The sequence below is a fragment of the Myxocyprinus asiaticus genome, chromosome 8, assembly GCF_019703515.2.
Source record: "Myxocyprinus asiaticus isolate MX2 ecotype Aquarium Trade chromosome 8, UBuf_Myxa_2, whole genome shotgun sequence".
Lineage (NCBI taxonomy): Eukaryota > Metazoa > Chordata > Actinopteri > Cypriniformes > Catostomidae > Myxocyprinus > Myxocyprinus asiaticus.
In genome coordinates, this window is record NC_059351.1 from 4,816,592 (window position 1) to 4,831,819 (window position 15,228).

Sequence of the window (15,228 nt, forward strand, 5' to 3'; positions counted from 1 at the left end):
GTGGGTGATTGCGCGGATCTGTGCGTTGAATAGGAGTGGGTGTTCTGAACCTAGGCTTGCACTTTTGAAATACCAATGTCCCAAAGGGCCCCATTGTATACCATGGAGCCATAATGCTAATAGAGTGTTTGCCAATACAGGGTGTGTGCGTGTGCGTGTAAATGTGCCCATTGTTGGGTATGTATGAAGGACACTGAGACCAGTGTGAGGAGTGGACAGTCAGTGCCAGGCCAATGCAGGCTGTTCAGAATGCAGCTGGACTCCCTCAGACAGCGAGAAAGCAGTTCTTACATAACTCTGTGGCTATGATAACCCAAAAGGCTATCACAAAATTCCATTTATCCCATTCATTTATTGCGATAATAATTGCGCTACAATTCTAATAAAAGTCCATAATGCAAAGTTTTCAGTTTAAGACTAAAATCTACAGAATTGCTTAGCACTGTTAATATTGTAATAGGCCATACTTTCATGCCTGCTAAGATGCTAACACGAAGCCTCAATCATTCAAAAAATGCCAAATAGAAAAAATCTCAAATATTTATTCAACCACAATGTCTTAACATACTCATCAAAAGCTAAATCCCCAAATTATAATCAAACAAAGCAAGCATTCTGAAGTGGCCTGATACAGTGTTAGGCTCAACTAAACAAAATAGCGCTTCATTAAGTCCATGCTAGGCAAATGGAAACCCTTGGCTCTTATTACTAGAACTATTAGTTGTCTTAATACTGCACTATCAAAATTAAAATTACTCTCCTAAATCAAATTTAAATGATTCTGCAGTCTGGCCTGTGTGATATGTGTATCTTCCCGCTCAGACTAAATCACTTAAAGTCTTAATTACATAGGTTACATAGGTTTAAAAGACACTCCTTGACATTTTTGTCATCATGTTTATTATAAAGTGAAAACTGCATTTAGGCAGTGGTTCACAAGATACTGTAGGTAAAACAGGTTTTGAGAAATCTGATTTTTTCAGGTTGAGGGGTTTCTAAACAGGCAGTACGTGTCTGCAAAAGGTAAAGTAGTTTGAGGCTTCAATAACTATTAAATATCCACACCTTAAACCCATGTCATATATGAACCATATGTTTATTTTCACTTGTTCACGTTAGAATTAAATTTGGAAAACAGAAAAGAAAATGAACGGGGTGAAATGTCCCTTAAAACTTTGTCATACTTTATATGTCAAGGTTGAACACTGATGCTCAGATAATGCATTACATTCCTCAGCTTCAGGTTTAGGAGGGTTACTTTTGAAATGTATTCCACTACAGATTACAGAATACATGCTGTAAAATGTAATTTGTAATGTATTCTGTTACATTACTCAAGGTCAGTAACGTATTCTAAATACTTTGGATTACTTCATGATAACATGTGCATGTAAAATGGCTAGAAATAGCATTTTAGCTTAGCGTAAAGCTGACAATTTACACAAGGTTTATTTCTATTTCTTGTGCTCCAAACTTACTTCAAACTTACTTCTCTGTCTGCTCGTATGAATGTGACACATCATAAGAAAGTGTTTCACCGCTGTTCAAATGCACTTTGTATCACATCATTTATATGGATAAATGTTTTCCATCTGAAAAGACTAAATATTAAATGAAACAAATGACAATAAAATGCAAAGTAATCTCTTCAGTAATCAAAATACTTTTTGAATGTAACTGTATTCTAATTACCAATGATATAAATTGTAACTGAAGTGGAATACTGTTACTTATATTTTGTATTTTAAATACGTAATCCCGTTACATGTATTCCGTTACTCCCCAACCCTGCTCAGCGTTTCCTTGTATGTTTACACTAGTGCAACCTCATAAACCAAGTGTTTATACAGGCACAGTTAGTAGTAACAAATTCACTGATACTTTCTTCTCACTCCTTGCAAACTGCTGGCATATTAAAATTGTCATGATGAGCAATAGATTTTATTCCCTTATTTATGTGTCATGACCCTTACAAATAAGTACTGTGGGAGTATCATTGTACAGTGATGGTTTCAGGGTAGTAAATCCATGTCACTTGGTATATTTTGGGGTCCAAAAGTGTTAGCACACATTGAAAATCGGAATAATCTAAAGCAATCAATGACTACAACAACAAACGTTATGATATAAAATGCAAAATATATATTTTTAATAATATAATGTATAATCTATATAACTTATGATGTTTATTCATCAACAACAACAAACATGAAACCACATCAAACGAGCCGGGAGATGCACAGTTAAAAAAGTCTAATGATGTAAATTAAACAGGATGTTCTAACTTGGTACACTGCGAAGTATTAGTTTTACAGATTTTATTTTTTAATTCATTTTTCATAATTTTGGGTCATTTTAGTAAAGAGCATATATACATACACTACATATACAGTACATACAGTATATATGTATATATATATATATATATATATATATATATATATATATATATATATATATATATACACACACACACACACACACACACACTACCGGTCAAAAGTTTTGAAACACTTACTCATTCTTTATTATAATTTTTTTTTCACATTTTAGAATAATAGTAAAAGTATTTTAAAAGTAATATAAAAGTAAAAGTCATTAAAACTATGGAATAACATAAATGAAACTATGGGAATTATGTTGTGACTAAACAAAATCCAAAATAAATCAAAACTGTGTTATATTTTAGCATCTTCAAAGTAGTCACCCTTTGTTTAGAATTTGCAGACATGTACTCTTGACATTTTCTCAAACAACTTCTTGAGGTATCACCCTGGGATGCTTTTTAAACAGTATTGAAGGAGTTCCCATCTATGTTGGGCACTTATTGGCTGCTTTTCTTTATTATTTGGTCCAAGTCATCAATTTCAAAAACGTTTTTTTTTTTAATTACATTTTTGTTTTATAATGAAATAAATTAATATGGTGGCACAATTATATTTTTGCCTACAAAACTAATTTCAAACATTCAAGGATACGCCTTCAGATCAAAAGATTTTTATGATCATGTGAAACATTTCGGTCAAGTGTTTCAAAACTTTTGACTGGTAGTGTGTATATATATATATAATAGCTCCGGAAAAAATTAAGAGACCACTGAATAATTGTCAGTTTCTCTGGATTTACTATTTAGTGTTTGAGTAAAATGAAAATTTTTGTTTTATTCTATAAAGTACTGACAACATTTCTCCCAAATGCATTTAGAGCATTTATTTGCAGAAAATGACAACTGGTCAAGGAAACAAAAAAGATGCAGTGTTTTCAGACCTCGAATAATGCAAAGAAAACAAGTTCATATTCATTTTTAAACACCACAATACTAATGTTTTAACTTAGGAAGAGTTCAGAAATCAATATTTGGTGGAATAACCCTGATTTTCAATCACAGCTTTCATGCATCTTGGCATGCTCTCTGCCAGTCTTTCACATTGCTGTTGGGTGACTTTATGCCACTCCTGGTGCAAAAATTCAAGCAGCTCGGCTTTGTTTGATGGCTTGTGGCCATCCATCTTCCTCTTAATCACATTCCAAGGCATAGGGTGGTCACTCCAAATATTCATTTAGATTTTGATGTTTACTGCACTTTTTATGTAGTTAATTGATAAAAAACTAAATATATTTAAGGCATTATTTTTGAAAACATCTTTGTACAAAAGTTTTCACAACTATATACAATATGTATAGTGTGTGTGTGTGTGTGTGTGTATACATATATATATATTTACAGATGAGAACACTTTGAAGTTGTTTAAGAAGTTCTGAACATTTTTTTCAAATTGTAATAGTAATTTTTCACATTATTAATGTCCTGACTATACATTGTGATAAGTTGAATGCCACTTTGGTGAATAAAAGTACCAGTTTCTTTCCATAAGAGCAAAATCTGTACATTATTCCAAACGTTTGGCCGCCAGTGTGTGTGTGTGTGTATATATATAATTATAATTATAATTTATAATTTTTGTATTATAATTTTATTTATTTATCACACATTTGCACATATACAGTGAAATTCTTTTTTTCACATATTCCAGCTAAGCTGGGGTCAGAGTGCAAGGTCAGCCATGATACAGTGCCCCTGGAGCAAATAGGGTCAAGGGCCTTGCTCAAGGGCCCAACAGGTGCATCTTGCGGTGCTGGGGCTTGAACCCCCAACCTTCTGATCAGTAACCCAGAGCCTTAACCGCTGAGCTTTATTGAAGCAAAAAAGTTATCCAACACCTATATCATCCATGTGAAAAACTAACTCCTCCTTAAACTTAATAGCTTGTTGTGCCACCTTTAGTAGCAACAACTGCAACCAAATGCGTCCGATAACTGGAGATCAGTCTTTCACAACGCTGTGGTGGAATTTTGGCCCACTTTCCTTTGCAGAACTGCTTTAGTTCAGCCACACTGGAGGATTTTCGAGCATGAACTGCCTGTTTAAGGTCCTACCACAGCATCTCAATTGGGTTCAAGTCAGGACTTTGACTAGGCCACTTTAATTTAGCTTCTTTTGCCATTCAGAGGAGGACTTGCTCCTATACTTTGGATAATCAATTTATTAATCACTGTTAATGTTAGTTAATAAAAAAAAATAAAAAAAATTGTTCATGCTAGTTCATGTTAGTTCATGGTGCATTACCTAATGTTAACTAATACAACTTCTGATTTTAAAAATGTATTAGTTTATGTTGAAATTAACTAAGATTAATAAATGATTAATAAGTATTGCTCATTGTTAGTTCATGCTAACTAATGTTGTTAACTAATGTTAACAAATGGAACCTTATTTTAAAGTGCTACCAATTAATTGTTAAATAATACCAATAAACATATGCAATTTGAAATGCTTGGCTTGGGTTTTGATTTCCATATAATATTACATTTATTTTTCTTTATTATCTTTTGTTAAAGTGTCTGGAAACACTCTTGCAAATAGTCTCAAAATGCATAGATGAGTTGTTGAAATGTAATATTGTTATAATGTATTTGCTTGACCTGTGTGTACAGGAGTTTGAAGCCTGGGTGAAGGACACAGATGAACATGGTTTCGTTGTGGTGTCGTTTGGTGCAGGAGTGAAGTATCTGTCAGATGACATTGCTCAGAAACTTGCAGGAGCCTTGAGCCGTCTACCCCAGAGAGTCATCTGGAGGTACTGCCATTCATTCATTCATTCATTCACTGATCCATCCATTTTACCAACATCCTATCAGTTGTTTTGCCTATGAAATAGTGTCCGGTTCTGGTGCATAGACCGTGCCATGAGGTAGAGTATATTAGTAAAGTTTTGTAAAGTCTTTGCAGTGGGTGCGTAGTGCAATGCTATTTTGCCATTGTTTTAGGCTACTGTTGTAGATAATGGAGTAATAGTTAATGCAGTAATTTAATACTGGTGGAAGTTAATTTAATGAAGGTTACAGCTATAAAATAGCAAATTCCGATAGATTTGAGCAAGAAGCGTTACCACTGGTCTTTATACAGTATAAAACAACATTTATGAAAAACTATTTAGATTTTGAGAGGGGGTGGTTTGATTAGTAGAGCGGGAACAAATGCATGTAAACTTTAATTTTCCCTTTAGATACATTTTACTTTTTAGTTTATGCCTACCGTACATTTGTTTAAAAAATGTGGTAATTTCTCTTTCTCTCTTTCTCTTTTCATATATGAAGTTGCATGTTTATGAATATACCTTTTGTTGTCTCAGGAAGTGATATCGTCATGGTTCCTGTTGTCAGGTCATATAGCCTCAGTTACTCTCTTGTGTTCATGCAAATGTGCCAAGGCAAGACTTTATTAATGAGGAGACTGTTGGCTCAGGCAACACACACACATGCACACACACGCACACAGACAGACTGACACGCACACAGACAGACACACACTCGATAAATTTATACTGCAGATAGACAGCCAAGCAGACAGCCAAATTGAAAAGAACATATGAACATACTCTTTCTCTCTCTCTCTCTCTCTCTCTCTCTCTCACACACACACACACACACACACACACAGTGTAGTGATGGTAATTACAGACACTGGCCGCTGTCAGGTGTCCTAGCAGAGTATGTGAGCGGAGCGGAGCGAGGAGTGGAGCGGCATGATTTTGCCTGGAGCGAGGAGTGGGTTTTAAAAAAAATCAGAGCATCATTGTTTTCTCTCGCTCCAAGAGCGCTCCACTAATGCTCCATCAAGGGCAAAACACCTGTTAATGGACCTTAATGCAATAATTCACCACGTTTTAAGCAGTGTTAAACACTATTGGCATGAAGGAAAGATGGAATTTCTGATACAACCAGAAAGAATGTGATAAAAAAAATACTAATTTAAAATCTAGCAGCACTTGGTAATGTTCGACCTCCAGTTCGAAGGTTACTTTCGCTTTCTGTTTTCACGCTCCCTATTATTGAGTTAAGCTTGCGGTAAAGCTTGACTTAACTACATGCTTGTGTCTCATCTCTTTATTCTTACGTCAACTGGCATATAGTGAAAATTAATGAGGGGATGGTGAAGGAGAACATGAGTGGGGAGGTGATTGCCACGATCAAAGGTTTGTTGTGAAATCCTAAAAGACGTGTCCAAAAAACACAATGATAATCCGTTCACATATGGAGAGAAAATCTAAAGGTCAGTAATACATATATCCCCTATTAAATATTTTGAATAATCATGTCAACATTCTAATCTAATGCATCTTAATCTTAACCGTAGGCTATTGTGTCCCGCATTAAATAGAATTGAACTTTTAACGACGTAAAACACCAACTGAACTTATCAACATTGCATAGTTTTACTTGAATCGATTGCCATCTAAATTTATTTTAGTGCCTTAGGCTAATTTATGCGTTATACATTTGCAGATGAAGAAGCTCAGCAAATGCGAATAGAGGAAGATTTAAAATCTTAAAAAATTCAAATGCTAGTATTTCTAAAAGTGAACTCTGCATTAGACATATGGTTTTGAGAGTCTTATCTAGTTTTGATTAAAAAAAGTGTAGAACATTCTGAGAATGTATTTTTTTTTTTTTGTTCACAGAATTATAGGGCAAGGTTAATTAAAAGAAGTGCAATAATAGAAAATAATAGGCAATAATTAGGCAATAATACACAGGCCTAATAATGTTTTTTTTTTTTTTTTTTGGTAATTTATTAATTTGATTTAATTTAATGTTTTGTTTTTGTTCTGGTAATTTATAAAAAAAATAGTTTGGTAATTAATATTTTTAATTTAATTTTTTTTTTTTTTTTGGCATCTAGCAATTTATTAATTAAACCCAGAGAATGCTGCCGATATGTTTCAAAAGTAAGCTATAAAAATTATTTAATTTAGTCTTAGGCTAATGTTAGTGTTCTAATAAAGCACATTGTAGCTTTTCTTCTAGTATTGTGTATTTATTTTTTATTTAATACACCTTCTGCATGGAAGGTTGTGATATTAAAAAGCATACTGAAATAACTTTACAGTGGAGAGGTAGTTAGGCGCTAATTGTGCCATGGAGTGAACACAGAGCGGGGTTTCTCTAATCCAGGAGCGCAGAGCGAGTGAGGAGCGGGAAATGGACAACTCGGAGTGGAGCTGGAGCGGAGTGATTAAAGAATGCTTTGAGCGCGGAGGGGAAATTGTTGCCGCTCCACTCCACTCACATACTCTGTCTCCTAGTAACTGTAGATTGTTTGTCATAAGGTATTGCACACGCTGGCCTCCCAGGCTCACACTGTGTGTGGACAATAGTTTGGGGACAAATTTGTCCCCAGAAGTGAGCTAAATCTGACAAAAGCTACCTTTGGGGCCATCCACTGACGTCCGCAAGTGGAAAAACGATTCATATATAAAACAATATTTATACTGTAATGATTTTAAGGTACAGATTCACTGCTTTTAAGTCACATTCAGGTCTGGCTTCATTCTCGTATCTAATTACAGTAATACCCTATGGGTAAAATCAAGTTTCATCCTACATTTCTTGTTGAATATTCTGTTTCACTCAAAATTATGTCATGTTACATTAGTAAAATCGGTTGTGATTGCACACTAACTTTAAATCCCTAGCCACCTTTAAATGGTTTGAAACTGCATCCTCTTTGTAACCTTTGGTCTTTTTAAAAGGTGCACTCAGTATCTTTTGTCTCTGTGTCATTTTGGACTTACATTGACACATAGTGGCTTGGATGCGGCATCATTTAAAGGGGTCATGTCTTGAGGAATCAAATGTTCCTTGATATTTTGACATACTGTATAAGAGTACTTTCTACTATAAAAACATACTGTAAATGTCAGAACTCAGAACTTAATACCCAATGCCAATGCAGTAAATGCATTTATTGAAGCTACCAAAACACCTCCTTCTCTACATCTGTATATTAGTTATGTCACAAAGGGTACTCATTAATTCATGACCGCCTCTACAGCAACAACATCAGTGCCTACTTCACATCATTGCACCCTTGGCCCCGCCCACTGGTCCTGGGGCTCAGTTTGTAAAGAGAGCGTGAGAGAGTAGAATATAGGCCTACTGCTCTACCTCTTGTTGTTTTGTGCATAAACTGCTCAACAAACTGTTATTTCGTCCATCTGTGCTATTTTAAATTTTTGGTGTATGTGAACACACACTAGATAGATGTCTTTGACCGTTTTTATGTGTTTCTGGCAATGTGCACCTCAGTGAAGGATACTGGAAACTGGATGCGTGCATCTTCAGAGTGTTTTGGACTATGTATGTGCGTAATATGGATATGTAATCTGCATATTTCAGCGTGGATTGCATGTTTTGTTGACTGATATCAGCATGGATTGCTTGTGAACCAGTAATAAAACAATTCAAGCTTTGCTAAGGAATTGTCATTGAAGGATATGGGGCAGCTGAAAACTCTTGGACCCGATCAAAAACATAAGTAAACAGTTTATGGTGGTGAAACCTTTACACCGGGCATGTTTGTTGACGTGAAGCAACGGCTTGAGGATGTTTACACCGGGTGCGTCGACACGAACTTTCGAAACCATTTATTTGAGTTGTTGGCAGTAGTAGCACCAGTGCAAAATGGAATGGGACATCTATTTACTGTTAGCGTGATGAGCTGCTACTGAGGCTTCCATGGTAGACAGCATCATTGATTATAATGGGTTCTGTTGTGACGTGACGTACCTCTCGTGTGTGGTGTAAACAGGGTGTGAGTGTTAACAATTGTACTTGAGATGAACAGTTTAATATATTCGGATGCAATATGTTGGATGTGCGTTATATGTAATCCCTGAAATCTAGTTTTATAATATTGTGGGGTTGTTCATTCTCTTCCGATTGAGTTTCAAATATGGCTGTATTTGAGGGGCTGCATGATGTTAGCCAATCAGAACAGTGGGCATTTACATTGAAGTTTAAAGGAGGAGCTGAGGCCAAAGACGAGCGTTTAGACAGAGGGCCAGAAACAGGGTGGAAAATGATCATATATTACTAAATTATGAGTGTTTTGGTGAAAAAAGAAAAAAAAAACCTTCACTAACATTATCAGTGGACCTCAGATAAGATAATAAAACTATGAAAAAAGAGCATTTCATGACCCCTTTAAAATCAATAGTTTTAGTTTCAGATGACATTGTAGAAATGTAGTACTCACAGTCAGCCATGATTATTTTAATCAATGAGTGAAAGTGTCAAATAACAGGATGGTTACTGAGATTAAGTGAGTAGTATTCAGCTGGTCATGTGATTCTAACATGGCAGCCTCCATGTGCGGACCCTCTCCATGTAGAATAAAACAGCTTTTATAAGGTTACTGATATGACTGGAGTCTTCATTTTAATGTGAGTGGTCATGATTTCCAACATATATTGCAAAGTGAAACTCTTTTAATGAGGAAAAAATTACAGAGTGCACCTTTAAATAAACCAGATTTATTTTAATGATAGTATTCAATTAAGAGCTAATTCAGCAGGAATCATGTTTAAAATATGGCATGCGTAGTGTATGGCATGCATTACAGCAAGTAAGTTAAAATAAAGCCATTGCTGTTTTGAAGCCTGTATAAATTCAGAAGGAGGCCAGGTGGTTCGGTATTGTGCTTTGTGCTGGTATTGGTCTTTCAACTTTTACCTTCTGAATGCAAGCATTGTTATTAATCTAATGTATGCATACAAAATTATCTTTCTCTTTCTTTCTGTCTGTCAGTCATTTTTTCTTTCCAACATACATGCGCTACTGATATACTTTCTGCACCACTAGTGTCATCAATTACAATGAAATTACAAAAATTAGAAGGTCCAAGTCTTTGATTAGGTATTCTTCTATTAGTTGGACAAACAGATAGTCTGACCCCAATATTAATATCTCAGGCTGGTCGGGATGCTCAAACCAGCAGAGGAATGTTTTGAAAGGGCCACAGAGCCACAGGGTTTGTGCTTTTTGGGGAGAACTACCTATAAATGGCTTGCTAATAGTTGTCTCTGAATGACTGAGATATATTTGAGATTAGAGAAAGTATTTTAACATTGAAAAGTATATATACTGTACCTTTAAATCACTTTTAGTTTTTAAACAACTTTTTTAAATAGAATTCACTAATGAGATTCCTTTATCTTACTCTATTTAATCTATATGCAGGTTCTCTGGAGTTCCTCCATTCAATCTTGGCAACAATACTAAACTAGTGGAGTGGATGCCACAGAATGACCTGTTGGGTAAGTATACAGTAGATCCAAAAGTTCTGTTTTTGTTTCTCACTTTCACTAAACACCAGTCACGTGTGTGTTTTTACACTGTGAAAATAATATTCTTTATCAATATATTTGTCTTGTTTTCCAATGAAAATATCTAAACATCCTCCAAACAAGATACATTTACTTCAGAAACAGAATTGCAGCAAACAGTAAGACTTCATTCATAGAATATATATTTTTTTATTAATAAAGTGTAGTTTTCTTTGCTCATTGGCAATGTTTTTTTTAAGCGTATACCATATCAATGAATATTGTTAGATTTATGCTTTACACCAGAAAAGCACCAATATTTCACAGAAAATTACACAAATTAGGAATGATTATTTTTTCAGTGTAGGAATGGATATGAACTGTGTGTGTGTGTGTGTGTGTGTGTGTGTGTGTGTAAGAGAGAGGGAGGGCACTTATCCTCAACACTGCTCTTTTCTGCATCTCTTAGAATAATGCCTCTGTTGTATTAGAGGATACAAAGCTTGCTCGTGTGTTTATTTGTGTGAATGAGTTTTTGTTTCATTGTGCACCACGGAGTTGAGGTCACAGAGGACTTTTCTGTCTCTCTCACTCTTTCTGTTCTCTCTATCACTGTCTTTCTGACTGTCCACTATACTTCCTGTACTCTGATGACATAGATGACACATCCTGTGCATTGGTCTTCCATTATTTTAGTGTACTTTAACAGCTATCCATTCCTGGGGCCTGTACCATGAAGCTAGTTAAACAAACTCAGGGTTACAGGACTGTATAGTTAACAGAACCAAACCAATCCGATCAGGCTTAATTGGTACCATGACGCTGCTCATCAACTTTCTCTGTCAAATTAGGCCTCCAAGTAGGATTTCGCTTAGGGCCCCCATAAAGGCTACCCACTTTCATGGTACCTGAAACCCAGGGTTGATGCAAACTAAACTAAAACTTACCTGGCTAGCCACCTAATCCAGCTTCATGGTACAGGCCCCTGCTATTCAAGCGTTAAGGACAAAAGACAGATATACAGTAGCAGACATCTAGCATTTCATTGTTGAAGGAGGACTGTGGACATTTAGCTGTTTAACATGCACAAACACATACTTTCCTTATTGCCTTACTTGTCTCAAGGTCAGCTGGACTAAAAGTAGGGCTGGGTTGTATAGCTAAAAAACATTATATGGTGATATAAAAGTTATATTTGAGTTGTATTTTTGCAAGTAAAGGAACCATCATTATAACCAAAAAGATTTAATGTAAAAACTAAAATACAGTAAAAAACCAAGGCATGTTTTTACTAAATGAGCACACGGAAGAATGATATTTAATAATTTATTTATATATATTTAAATATCAATCTTTATATATATATATATATATATATATATATGCCATGGTCTGTTCTAATACTTGATTCTGATTGGCTGAAATGCATGCAGTTCAAACCGTTGAATGCACAGGTAGTTCCAGTCAGTTTTAATCACGTTCGATATTAATGTGCTGTTTGTAACCATAGCAACATAACATTACAGGGTAATATAATGGAATTCAGATTGTTTTGCAATGAGGGTGAGAGATTGAAATCAGGACGTATTAAATGTGTCTTTTGCTGTCCAACAAGGCAATTTATCTCTAATGTGTTGTTTAATATTATGTTTCTGTGCTGAAGTGCTGCCTATAGCCACACGCTCACACATCTCTGACTCAAACGCTGAAGGAGAAGCGCTGTTTGTTTGAAATGAAGCACTACCATGCAAGGACAAATTGCGATTTCATTAATTCAGTCAATTGTGCAGCCTTGATGGATACCACACCGTTGTCTCAGAGGTCCAAATTTGCAGGTTCCAGAGTGTTTTGAATGGTTTTCCTCTTTTTATACAATAGGTGCTACTTTTACTGTCACTGCCACATTTGTAACATCGGTTTTTCCACATTAATATGAAAATGACAATGAAAAAAAAAATTAAATAATACATTTAATCTGGAGTGCCAACCCCTCTACATTCTGTGGATATTATTATTTCTGGATTGTGCATTTAAATTCACAGTTTTGACCAAGTGTTTGGTTGCACTACTTTTTCTCTGTGTCTGATTTAGAACAGGCAGAGCTGCAGATCTAACGGCCCTTAGATAAAAGTAACCAAACTTTTTTTATTCTTCCAGTCTAAATTTGCACTGCATAAAATATATTACAGCTATAACCAGTCAATTCTGGCAAGTGACCATGGTATAAGCTGGATAATCCATGGCTAGGTGTGCGTTAAACGATTTTAAATGCATTTCGCAGAGGCACAATTACACAAATTAGGAATTATTATTTTTTCAGTGTAGGAATGGTGTGTGTGTGTGTGTGTGTGAGGGAGAGCACTTATCCTCCACACTGCTCTTTTCTGCATCTCTTAGAATAATGTCTCTGTTGTCCTCTGCTTCACTTCGGGTGGTTCTTCGCCTCCATGTCGTGCATTTAAAATCGTTTAATGTGTGGATTATCCCTTACATTTACAGCTCTGGAAAAAATTAAGAGACAACTGCAAAATTATCAGTTTCTCTGGATTTACTATTTATAGGTATGTTTTGAGTAAAATGAAAAACAAATTTATTCTATAAAGTACTGACAACATTTCTCCCAAATTCCAAATAAAAATATTGTCATTTAGAGCATTTATTTGCTGAAAATGACAACTGGTCAAGGAAACAAAAAAGATGCAGTGTTTTCAGACCTCGAATAATGCAAAGAAAACAAGTTCATATTCATTTTTAAACAACACAATACTAATGTTTTAACAAAGGAAGAGTTCAGAAATCAATATTTGGTGGAATAACCCTGATTTTCAAACAGATTTCATGCGTCTTGGCATGCTTTCTACCAGTCTTTCTCATTGTTGTTGGGTGATTTTATGCCACTCCTGGTGCAAAAATTCAAGCAGCGCTTTGTTTGATGGCTTGTGACCATCCATCTTCCTCTTGATCACATTCCAGAGGTTTTCAATGGGGTTCAGGTCTGGAGATTGGGCTGGTCATGACAGGGTCTTGATCTGGTGCTCCTCCATCCACACCTTGATTGACCTGGCTTTGTGGCATGGAGCATTGTCCTGCTGGAAAAACCAATCCTCAGAGTTGGGGAATATTGTCAGAGCAGAAGGTAGAAAGTTTTCTTCCAGGATAACTATGTATGTGGCTTGATTCAAGTGTCTTTCACAAAGATGAATGTGCCTGATTCCAGCCTCGCTGAAGCACCCCCATATCATCACCGATCCTCCACCAAATTTCACAGTGGGTGCAAGACACTGTGGCTTGTAGGCCTCTACTCATCAGAGAAGATGACCTTACTCCAGTCCTCTACGGTCCAACACTTATGGTCTTTTGCAAACCTCAGTCTGGCCCTTCTTTGCTTCTCATTGATGAAGGGCTTTTTTCTAGCTTTGCACGATTCAGCCCTGCCCCTAAGAGCCTGTTTTTCTAACCATCCTCGCCTTACACTTCACCCCAGCTGCCATTTGCCATTCTTTTTTTAGGTCACTTGATGTCATACTACAGTTTTTGAGTGACATTCAAATGAGTTGGCCGTCATCCTGGTCAGTGGAGAGTTGTTTTCGCCCACTGCCGGTCTGTAGCTTTGTTGTTCCCAATATCTGCTGCTTGATCTTGTTCTTATGAACCACCATCTTTGAAATTTTAAGGATGGAAGCAACCTGATGCTCACTGTATCCCTCTGCCAGTAAAGCCAGAATTGAACCCTTCTTTGCCTCACTGAAAAGTTTTTTTGTTGTTGTTGTTTTTTTACTATTTTGTCATGATCAATAGTTATTTTTTGATTCCAGTTACTTTTAAGGCACTACTACCACCGTTTTTGCCATCCAGCTGGTCCTATTGCAAGAGGAAAGTGAAGACCACAGCAGTGGTTTTTATACTTTTCCTCATTAAAAAAGATTTGTTTCAGATGATGTCCTAATCAGTAGTTTATAGAATAAAACAAAAATGTTCATTTTACTCAAACACCTACCAATAAATAGTAAATCCAGAGAAACTGATAATTTTGCAGTGCTCTCTTAAGTTTTCCCAGAGCTGTATATATATACAGTTGCAATCGTAATTATTCAACCCCCCCAAGACAGTAAGGATTTACAAAGGTAAGCTTTTCTGATGACCCAGAATTTTTCAACTTTACATCTATATCAGTTGAGTGACACATTCATAGTCATAGTGTGAATATATAACCTAATATTTCTAAATATCAGAATTTTTTACAAATACCACCATGTCATAATTATTCAACCCCTATTGCATGTAGCTGTTTCTTAAATATGTAAGGCTGTACAAAATTAAGCCATCAATTTGCAATGGCACTTATTTAAGTTTTAAAATTTAAGTTTAGCGTTGTAAGCAAAAATGTATTTCTATGCAAAAAATGCAATTAAAAATAAGCTGTCTCAAAAGCTAATAGAAGAGATTATTTCATTACACAAGAAAGGTCATGGCTAAAAGTACATTTCCAAGGCAATTCAATTTCCAATAGTCAAAGTTGGCAGCACCATTCATACATTTTTTTAAATATGGTACAACAGCA

General features: G+C 35.6%; 1 protein-coding gene across 1 annotated transcript in view; it reads left to right on the top strand.

Annotated features, from left to right (window-relative positions):
* Positions 1 to 15,228, top strand: part of LOC127444494 (2-hydroxyacylsphingosine 1-beta-galactosyltransferase-like) — a 40,605-nt gene that overhangs the window by 12,448 nt on the left and 12,929 nt on the right. Inside the window, exons 3-4 of the mRNA XM_051703869.1 lie at positions 4,996 to 5,138; positions 10,582 to 10,658. Of these exons, the coding sequence (XP_051559829.1) occupies positions 4,996 to 5,138; positions 10,582 to 10,658 (220 nt within the window). The remainder of the gene's footprint in view (positions 1 to 4,995; positions 5,139 to 10,581; positions 10,659 to 15,228) is intronic.